The sequence below is a fragment of the Galeopterus variegatus genome, unplaced genomic scaffold (genome assembly GCF_000696425.1).
Source record: "Galeopterus variegatus unplaced genomic scaffold, G_variegatus-3.0.2 Scaffold25444, whole genome shotgun sequence".
NCBI classification, from domain to species: Eukaryota; Metazoa; Chordata; class Mammalia; order Dermoptera; family Cynocephalidae; genus Galeopterus; species Galeopterus variegatus.
Window position 1 is genome coordinate 1 of NW_007751555.1, and position 9,270 is coordinate 9,270.

A 9,270-nucleotide genomic window follows, 5' to 3' on the forward strand; every position below is an offset into this window, starting at 1 on the left:
CCCCCCCCCCCCCGTAACGTCCCCATCTCTGGAGTCCCAGACTGAGAAACTGTTCTTGGGCTACGTTGTCTTCTCCCCTAACTCTCCACGCAGCCCACCCCCTTCTCTCCAGACCTGAGGACCTCCACACCCCTCCCCAGAGCTCCTGACACTCCTCTCCACCCATGGCCCCAGCCTCCAAGGGTGTTCGCCCACCCTTCACCCTGCTCAGCCAGATATTAGGTGCATCAAAGCCTCCCACCTGCCCAGCCCCAGGACCCCTTCACACACACCCCACTTAGTTCGGCACCCCCAACCCCTTTCTGCCACCTCAGACTCTGACTTTTCTCCACCTCAGCCTCCATTTCTCTTCTGAAAAATACCTAGTCACCCTCATTTCTCCAGTCACCCCCAAATCCCTCCACTATACCTTTCCTAGACCATCTCTGAAAGCCCCAGCCCACCCATGGCACCTTTAGCCTGCTGCCTGCATCTTCCTGAAGCCAAGCAGCTTCCCCATGCTCTAGGAGCTGACCTTTTCCCAAGAACCCCCACCCCAACTCCATCTGTCTCAACCCTGCTTTCCCCCTCCACAGATTTGCTCTCCCTCCTTGTTCCCAGGCTCCCCCCTCACACACTTGTGGTCTCCCTGCTCTGTTTCTCTAGTTCAACTTTTCTCTTTCCCTGCTCCCATTCCTCCCAAGGAAACATGCCCTAAACTGTCACCGAATGAAGCCTGCTCTCTTTAGTGTCCTGTGTGAAATCAAGGAGAAAACCGGTATGTGGGTCCCTCTCAGATTCCTCAACTTTGGGGACAGAACCCTATTCACTACAAGAATTTAACAGCTTGGGCCCTGAGGAAAGTAGGAAGTTAGGGAGGTTGCTAAGGGACAGGGGAAGGAACCAAAGCCTGGACACTTGGGTCCCCAGGAGACAACAAGAGGACTGAGCACTGGGTGTGGGGTCCCTGGGTTCCCTAAGTCCACTCACCTGCATGCTAGGCCTCAGCATTCGAAGCTCCCAAGAGGAGGAGCCAGTGGACCCACAGCTGATGCGCTTGGACAACATGCTTCTGGCAGAGGGTGTGGCTGGGCCCGAGAAAGGGGGGGGCTCAGCGGCAGCAGCCGCAGCCGCTGCAGCCTCTGGGGGCGGCGTGTCCCCTGACAACTCCATCGAACACTCGGACTATCGCAGCAAACTTGCCCAGATCCGCCATATATATCACTCCGAGCTGGAGAAGTATGAGCAGGTGAGGAGGGGAGGCTGGAGTGGGTGGAGGGAGAGGCTCTTGGGGCAAATCCCAAGGCCAGAGGGCTCCTCTTCACCAGCCCACCGGTCCCCACTACAGGCATGTAATGAGTTCACGACCCATGTCATGAATCTGCTGAGGGAGCAGAGCCGCACGCGCCCCGTGGCACCCAAGGAGATGGAGCGCATGGTGAGCATCATCCACCGGAAGTTCAGCGCCATCCAGATGCAGCTCAAGCAGAGCACCTGCGAGGCTGTCATGATCCTGCGTTCCCGCTTCCTGGATGCCAGGTGGGGCTCAGGGACCAAGGCTGGCCCCCAGCACCAGACGCCTTCCCATTCCTGTCTAAAACCTTGGGCCACCGAGTTGCACAACACGGTACTCCATGACAATGGTGACCTCTGGAGTTATGCAGCGTGGCAGTCCCCGTCAGGACACCAGCATCCTCACCCACCCTTCTCCCTCCTCTGTAGGCGAAAACGCCGTAACTTCAGCAAACAAGCCACTGAAGTCTTAAATGAGTATTTCTACTCCCACCTGAGTAACCCATATCCTAGTGAGGAGGCGAAGGAGGAGCTCGCCAAAAAGTGCGGCATCACCGTCTCTCAGGTATTGTGGGGCTTTGGAGAGAAGTTTTCTCAGATCCTATTCAGTGAGCGGCTTCAGAGGGAAAGGTTTCCACCTGACCCTCCTTTCTGCCCAACACCCACAGGTCTCCAACTGGTTTGGCAACAAGCGGATTCGCTATAAGAAAAATATTGGGAAGTTCCAAGAGGAGGCAAACATCTATGCTGTCAAGACTGCCGTGTCAGTCACCCAGGGGGGCCACAGCCGCACCAGCTCCCCGACACCCCCTTCCTCCGCAGGTGGATCCCGCTGCCACCAGGCTGGCTGTTTTGCTCTCTTCCTGCTTTTGTTCCCGCTTCCTATCTAGGCAGGATCATAGCAGAGAAGGGGGCTTTTGGGGTGAGAGGCACCAAGCTGAGATGGGGTGGAGATAGATGTCAGGGGACAGAGGCCACTCCAGTGAAGTTACTTCTGCCTTTCTTCCAGCAGGTGGCCAGGGGAGGCTCAGAACGCCTGTTCTTTCTGGGTGTTGGAATGCTGTTTTGTGGATAATTTGTGTATAGGAGCACATCCCCACAGAGCTAGCAGAGCAGGCTTTTTGGAAAATGAGGGTTGTGGTTCATGTCCTGTCTGCCATTGTGGGCTCTAGTATACTCTTCCCTAACTCCCTCTCTGCTCCCCGAAGGCTCTGGTGGCTCTTTCAATCTCTCAGGATCCGGAGACATGTTTCTTGGGATGCCCGGGCTCAACGGAGATTCCTATTCTGCTTCCCAGGTCAGGTGCCTCATCTTCTCTTGAGCAGGGTGTTCCCAAACTCCTTTTCCTCCCCTTTAGGATATAAGACCTCTTGCTTCTGAGGTTTCTCCTCACTGTGTCATACCTTCCTCTGATGCCTCAGGTGGAATCGCTCCGACATTCAATGGGGCCAGGGGGCTACGGGGATAACCTCGGGGGAGGCCAGATGTACAGCCCTCGGGAAATGAGGGTGAGTGGATCTTGAAGCCCCCTCTCTCCATTCCCCCTAAGACAAGGGCCTAGCAGTGTTGTCCCCACACAGGGCTTCCCAGGGCCCTAATCCTCTCTCCCTTTTTCCAGGCAAATGGTGGCTGGCAGGAGGCTGTGACCCCATCCTCAGTGACATCCCCAACCGAGGGACCAGGGAGTGTTCACTCCGACACCTCCAACTGATCTTGCCCCTCAGGATCACAGGGGTGGACCCCTCACAAGGCGACTCTTGAAGAGGACGCAGGCATCCAGAGGACAAACCCCCAAACACAGAAGAAGCACAAGACAGAAGGGCAAATGGGGTTGTCCCCTCCCCAACTAGACTCTCAGTGCTGGGGGTGCTGACTATATGTCAGGGAGAATGGGACCCCTAAGGGGAAAGTGGGGTCTGTCTCCTCCTTTTTTCCTTTTTTCAGTCTTTTTCCTCTCCCCCTTTCTCTCTTACACAGAAACACATACCCAGAAACCTATTTTTCTGACCCCCTTTTCTCCTCTTCCTCTGTCTCTGTCTCTCTGCTCTTCTCGCTCCCTCTCTCTCTCTCATATACACTCATATACAACTATTCTGTTTCTCTTTCTGGGCTTCCCCACTTTCCTTTCCCCACCCCACTTTTATGCTCTGGAATCTGTGGAGATGCCAGCCCTGCCTGACCAGAGATGCCAAAAATGGGGACACAACTTCTGGACAGAGGACATGGGCCACGCCCCCTGTGCATCCCCACCCCCTGCCCCTCCAGACGGCTTTATTACCTCATACGCAGCTCATCTTAAACCAATAGAATCGCTCGGTGGACGAGAGTGTCTGACTCAGATATCTACCTCGGAGGGAGTTTCTGCTACTTTAGGGAATTGTTGACTGGGCTTTGGGGTTGAACTTTTTTTTTAAGGAAAGGAAAACCCTGGGACCCATCTGTATTTTTTTTTTTATTTTTCGATTTTGTCATTGGTTCTTAATTTTTAATTTGGGGAAGTAGTTTTTTTATATAAATATGTTGGGGTTTTTTTTTCTTGCTTTCCCATATTAGGTGACAGCCAAAGGGGGCCCTGGTGAGAGAAAGGAACAAATAGAACTGGTGAAGATACCCACCTGGCTCCAGGCCTGTCCCTGAGGGCACCAAGCCCTCCCCCTAAAGTCACTTAGGTGTTCTTTGCTTGTGCAGGCAGGTTTCTGCTGCATTTTGTGTGGAGGCATTGAGGGGCTTGCCCTCCCATCCCCCCACTTCCCACAACCCTTGAGCAGGGCTTAACTCAGTAATTTTGAGAAAATTGAAGATGCCACCTTCCCTGTGAGTGATACATCTTTAAATTTTTCTTTGAACTACTTTTTGCAGGTTGGCGGGGAAAGAAAGGGGAGGGGGTTATTGCCAAATATGTTAAATATGGGTTGGGGTGCTTGTATATGTATCTCCCTCAGTTTCCCCAGAAATGAGGTGTCTTTTTTTGTCACACCAAAACCAAGGGGGTAGGGGGAAAGAGGAGGGAGGTTGCAAAAAGCCAGGTATTGGGGGGAACAACACTGTCCCATCCTCTGCCTGAACCCTGCCATCTGATCCCCTCAAACATCCTCAGGATTTTACAAGACTCAGAGTGGGGGACCCCTCCTGTCAAAGATCTGGGCAGGATTGGGGGACAGGATGGGAGTGTGCTGGGTGGGGGGGCGGGAGGCACAGCCCGGGGGCAGTTCTTTCCTCACTTGTAAACTTGTAGTTTCACAGAAAAAAAAAAAAAACTGCAGTTTTAAATAAAGAAATTTCTTTTTTCCCTGGGTTTAGTTGAGAATTTTTTTTCAAAAAACATGAGAAACCCCAGAAAAAAATGCTTCTCTCACAAAGCCCCAAGCATTTCCTTCAGTGTCTCCCAGCCCTGCTGCCATGCCCTCACTACGCAGGCAGGTCCATGGTCCACCCTTGGAAATCACAGCCGGTCTGAACCCTGTTGCCTAGCAACCTTGTCCAGTCAAGATGGGCTCCAGTCGGCCACCAGGCAGCCCTCAGTGGACTGATGGGATGCAGTGGAGGGCTCTGAGGGAATGAGACCCTAGGAGGTGCACTCCCCACACCCAGGGCAGTGGCTGTACCCAGGGGTGGGGTGATAATTGTTTTTCCTAGAACCTGAAGGACTCTTGTCAGAGAGGCATGAATTCCTAGCATTCCCTGTGATGGGGCAGGACGGGGAGAGGGTACAAGCCCCACCTAGGGCGGTGGCCACAGCGAGGAAAGGGGCAGACAGAGCCAGGAGCCTGGGAAGGAAGCAGGATGGCAGCAGGGGCAGCAGCTGGAGCCTGGGTGCTGGTCCTCAGTCTGTGGGGTGAGCCACTCCCCCCACCCCACTCATCCTCCCTGCAGAAAGCACTCCGTCCCCCTCCCCCCGAGTCTCCCTAGAACTTTTCCTAGTACCAGGGTGCTGCTTTTCAAGCTCCTTCACCCACCCTGTCCTAGCACCATTAGCCCCCATCTCCCTTCCTGCCCTCCACCATGGTGCTGTCTCCCAGGGGCAATAGGTGGCGGTCAAAACATCACAGCCCGGATCGGGGAGCCACTGGTGCTGAACTGTAAGGGGGCCCCCAAGAAACCACCCCAGCAGCTGGAATGGAAACTGGTAAGCAGGGCTCCTGTCAGCCGGCCAACTTGGGAGAGCCCAGTGATGATGTGCATCCACGCCACCCTGCCTCAGCAGTCCCTTCTCAAATGACTTCACTGTTTAGGCCCCTCTCCTCTCTCCAGAACACAGGCCGGACAGAAGCTTGGAAGGTCGTGTCTCCCCAGGGAGGCCCCTGGGATAGTGTGGCGCATGTCCTCCCCAACGGTTCCCTCCTTCTTCCAGCCATGGGGATCCAAGATGAGGGGACTTTCCGGTGCCGGGCAACGAACAGGAATGGAAAGGAGACCAAGTCCAACTACCGAGTTCGAGTCTACCGTAAGGGTTCCAGGGACTTCTCCAAGGCCCACCTCTCATCTAAGAGAAAGCCTTCCTTCAACCCCAGCCCTTCCGCTGCCCCCACTCCCACACCTGGAGTTTGAAAACCTTCAAAGCTGCAGCCTCTGATTGGATTTTTCCCTCCTTCAGAGATTCCTGGGAAGCCAGAAATTGTAGATCCTGCCTCTGAACTCATGGCTGGTATCCCCAATAAGGTAGTGGAAGAGAGCGGGAGAAGTAGAAACTAGTCCTGTGAATGGGAGGGGAGCCTAGCTCTGAGTGTGCGTGTATGGCATCTCATTTTCAAAGGATGATGAGGTCACCACTCTTTCCCCAGGTGGGGACATGTGTGTCCGAGGGGGGCTACCCTGCCGGGACTCTTAGCTGGCACTTGGATGGGAAACCCCTGCTACCTGATGGGAAGGGTGAGTCCCAAGTCCCCTCTCCTAGCTGCCTTCTTCCTGATCTCTCTCCGATGCCCACCCTGGGATGTCTTGTCTTGCCCTCCCCACCACCATAGGAGTGTCTGTGAAGGAAGAGACCAGGAGACACCCTGAGACAGGGCTCTTCACCCTCCAGTCAGAGCTGATGGTGAACCCAGCCCGGGGAGGAGCTCCCCACCCCACCTTCTCCTGTAGCTTCAGCCCGGCCCTTCCGCGGCGCCGGGCCTTGCACACAGCCCCCATCCAGCCCAGTGTCTGGGGTGAGCACAAAGTTGGGGAGGGCCCCAAGCTCAGGTGAGCACATTCTGGAAGTATGGCCCTCAGGGAGAGAGGGGTCAAGCCCATGGCCACTGGGACCACTCACAGGTGTAACTCTCAACCTCATGCCCCTTCCTACCCCCAGAGCCTGTGCCTCTGGAGGTCCAATTGGTGGTGGAGCCAAAAGGTGGAGCAGTAGCTCCCGGTGGAACCGTGACCCTGACCTGTGAAGCTCCTGCCCAGCCCTCTGCTCAAATCCACTGGATGAAGGATGTGAGTGACCTGGAGAGAGGGGCTGGGAGGTAGAGAGAACCACACTGGCAATTAGAAGGAAGGCCAAGGGCTCATGGAGGGAGAGGCGGCCAAGGAGGAAGATAGGGTATCTGAGGGTGTGGAGACAGAAAGACAGGAATATGAGATGTGTGGACAGGGGTTTTGTAATAGTCTCCTGTCCTCCTTCCCCTACCAGGGCATTGCCCTGCCCCTTGCCCCCAGCTCCGTGCTGCTCCTCCCTGAGGTAGGGCCTCAGGACCAGGGAACCTACAGTTGTGTGGCCACCCATCCCAGCCATGGGCCCCAGGAAAGCCCTGCTGTCAGCATCAGCATCCTCGGTGAGAATTCTCCCCAAATCCCAAGGAGCCTGGGGCTGGGGTGAGGGACAGTGCAGGCTCCAACTCCCTACCTCACTCTGGCATTATCCCCAAGAGCCACCCCACTCCTCCCTCAGTGCACCCACACCCAGCCCTCCTCTGCCCTACCCAAATCCTGCCAAGAAAGCAGCCCAGCCTCTCCCCTCTGGACTGAAAAAAAGGAAAGACTCCGCTGGGCTCCACCTTCTCCCAAACTGAAGTCTTCCCTTCTGACTTGCTCCAACTTTGTCTTCCAGAAACAGGAGAGGAGGGACCAACTGCAGGTGAGGGATTGGACAAAGTCAGATAGAAGCAGACAGTCCCCAACACATGTGACAGGGGAGATGGTCAACAATAAAGAAATGGTGAGCAGTGGGAACAGTGCCCTCAGTATTCCCCTTCTCCCTGCAGGCTCTGTGGGAGGGTCAGGGCTGGGAACTCTGGCCCTGGCCCTGGGGATCCTGGGAGGCCTGGGGACAGCCGCCCTGCTCATTGGGGCCATCATATGGCGAAGGCAGCAACGCCAAAGAGAGGAGAGGTGAGTGGAGAAAGCTAGATACCTCAGATTTGGGGCTTCCAGGCAGTTAAGTGATGGGGGGGGGTGCAACGATGGAGTGCCAGGCATGTGCAGAATTCTCCCCAATCCTCCTCCTCAGGAAGGCCCCAGAAAACCAGGAGGAGGAGGAGGAGCACACAGAGCTGAATCAGGAGGAGGAGCCCGAGGCAGCCGAGAGTGGTGCAGGACGGGCCTGAGGGGCCCACAGACAGACCCCATCGTCCATCAGCTTCCTTTTCTTTTTCCTTTGAACTGTTCTGGACCAAGACCAGCTCTCCTCTGAACAATCTCCACCCCACTTCACCAAACCTTCTTCCATAACCAGAGCCCCCCACAAACAGAATGAGTAAACACTTGACAAATCTCACCCATATGCATTCGTGTGTGTGTGTGAGACCACCTCACCCCTGCACCCTCAGGAGCCCTGAGGAGAGGGGCTCACCCCCACGCTTTCCCACACCACACCAAACATCTACTCAAGTTGGGAAGGATATGCTCCTGTCCCGGAAGGAAGGAGGGAAGAAAGAACCTGGGAAGAGTTCCCATCAACACATTTCACCTTTTTTATTGAATTTGAAATAAAGGAGGTAGTGGGGGTGGGGTGGGGAATGAGGTAAGCACTTAGAGTCAGATCCCATATTAGACACTTAGGCACTGGGAAGAGAACAATTAAATTAATCAACAAGAGGGAAAGTGGGGGAGAGTCAGAGAAAGACTTGCCCACCTTTCAACATCAAATCAAGAAATCTGGGGGAAAGCAAAGGATTAGAAGAGAGGAGAAACAGACAATCTCTTCAGTCTGTCCTCCTCCCCTAGGGCTGGGAGTTACTGTGCTACTGAGCAGGTAGTTCAGAGCAGAAGCCTCTCCCATTTTATGCACAGATGTCACTCCTCCTCCCCACACCCTCCTGGAGAGTGGCCAAGGTTAGCCTTATCCAACAGAAATGGTGGGGTCAGGGGGATCCAGGAGTAAGGAAGGGTCAGCAGGGACCCCCAATACTGATTCTCCTCTAGCTGGAGGTGGGCAGGAGGGAGACACAGCTCAAATACTGAGCAGCCAGAAAAAGAAGAAGATGGCGAGAAAAAGGAAGAGGGAATCCTGCCAGCTGGAGGCCGGGTGACCCTGTCCCAGATCCACACCTGTGGGAGAGAGGAAAGCTGCAGAAGCATATACTCCTAGGCCAGGAGGGGGCCCAAGATATTGAGAAGGATCCCTGCTAGGAGCCGAGTGTGACTCTTACCTGTACCCCGGCGGAAAGGCTCATGGGTATTGAAGACCGTGGTGAAAAAGCCAAAGGGAAAAGCACCAACACCAAATGAGAAGTGAAAGCCACCAGTATCACCAAACGGCTGGAATCCCTAGGGAGGCAGAAAAAGTCAGAGGGGAATCAGGCAAATCTTTGGCAAGGAAAAGACAGAATTGTACAAGAAGACTCACCCCTCGGCTCTCTGGAGCTGGTCGCTGGCCCTGGGGGCGGGGTGGAGTTTTCAATCTGAGGAATAGGAGAGAAAACATCAAACAGGGAATTTTCTCCTCTCCTCCTCCACACCCTCTTCCCAGGGCACTAGCCTTCAACCTTCCCTCCACACCACCTCCAGTCTCTCACCTGGGATCCTGGGGCTTCTGGCTCCCTCGTCCATAAAGTGGGACAACATTCTCTCTGCTGA

General features: G+C 54.9%; 3 protein-coding genes across 7 annotated transcripts; 2 read left to right on the plus strand and 1 right to left on the minus strand.

The window, feature by feature from the left end:
• Nucleotides 1–68: 68 nt before the first annotated feature.
• On the plus strand, nt 69–3,593 carry LOC103583659 (pre-B-cell leukemia transcription factor 2-like). Its single transcript, XM_008564918.1, has 8 exons — nt 69–757; nt 981–1,228; nt 1,328–1,518; nt 1,702–1,837; nt 1,941–2,094; nt 2,481–2,569; nt 2,694–2,780; nt 2,891–3,593. Exons 1-8 carry the CDS (start codon nt 709–711, stop codon nt 2,981–2,983), a joined length of 1,047 nt encoding a protein of 348 aa, XP_008563140.1. The 5' UTR covers nt 69–708; the 3' UTR covers nt 2,984–3,593.
• Nucleotides 3,594–4,976: 1,383 nt separating this feature from the next.
• LOC103583660 (advanced glycosylation end product-specific receptor) lies at nt 4,977–7,969 on the plus strand. Of its 5 annotated transcripts, none has more exons than XM_008564919.1 (11): nt 4,977–5,107; nt 5,292–5,398; nt 5,524–5,716; nt 5,867–5,931; nt 6,054–6,141; nt 6,237–6,419; nt 6,563–6,690; nt 6,887–7,028; nt 7,304–7,330; nt 7,458–7,584; nt 7,703–7,969. In XM_008564919.1, exons 1-11 carry the CDS (start codon nt 5,056–5,058, stop codon nt 7,797–7,799), a joined length of 1,209 nt encoding a protein of 402 aa, XP_008563141.1. In that variant the 5' UTR covers nt 4,977–5,055; the 3' UTR covers nt 7,800–7,969. The 5 variants fall into 5 exon arrangements, with proteins under 5 accessions (XP_008563141.1, XP_008563144.1, XP_008563143.1 ...); XM_008564922.1 differs by having other exon boundaries at nt 5,037–5,107; nt 7,746–7,820; XM_008564921.1 differs by having other exon boundaries at nt 5,056–5,107; nt 5,566–5,716; nt 7,703–7,901.
• Nucleotides 7,970–8,147: 178 nt separating this feature from the next.
• On the minus strand, nt 8,148–9,265 carry LOC103583662 (E3 ubiquitin-protein ligase RNF5-like; the record flags this gene model as incomplete). Its single annotated transcript, XM_008564924.1, has 4 exons — nt 8,148–8,742; nt 8,844–8,961; nt 9,041–9,095; nt 9,210–9,265. Coding segments are annotated over 4 exons (327 nt in total), but the record flags the coding sequence as incomplete, so codon positions are not given.
• Nucleotides 9,266–9,270: the final 5 nt, after the last annotated feature.

Bases quoted from the DNA above. Each gene is read 5' to 3' on its own strand.
- LOC103583659 (XM_008564918.1), top strand. From the start codon at position 709: ATGAAGCCTGCTCTCTTTAGTGTCCTGTGTGAAATCAAGGAGAAAACC. The intron at 758-980 runs GTATGTGGGTCC...CCTGCATGCTAG, and splicing joins TGAAATCAAGGAGAAAACCG to GCCTCAGCATTCGAAGCTCC. The intron at 1,838-1,940 runs GTATTGTGGGGC...CAACACCCACAG, and splicing joins GCGGCATCACCGTCTCTCAG to GTCTCCAACTGGTTTGGCAA.
- LOC103583660 (XM_008564919.1), top strand. From the start codon at position 5,056: ATGGCAGCAGGGGCAGCAGCTGGAGCCTGGGTGCTGGTCCTCAGTCTG. The intron at 5,717-5,866 runs GTAAGGGTTCCA...TCCCTCCTTCAG, and splicing joins CTACCGAGTTCGAGTCTACC to AGATTCCTGGGAAGCCAGAA. The intron at 5,932-6,053 runs GTAGTGGAAGAG...CTCTTTCCCCAG, and splicing joins TGGCTGGTATCCCCAATAAG to GTGGGGACATGTGTGTCCGA.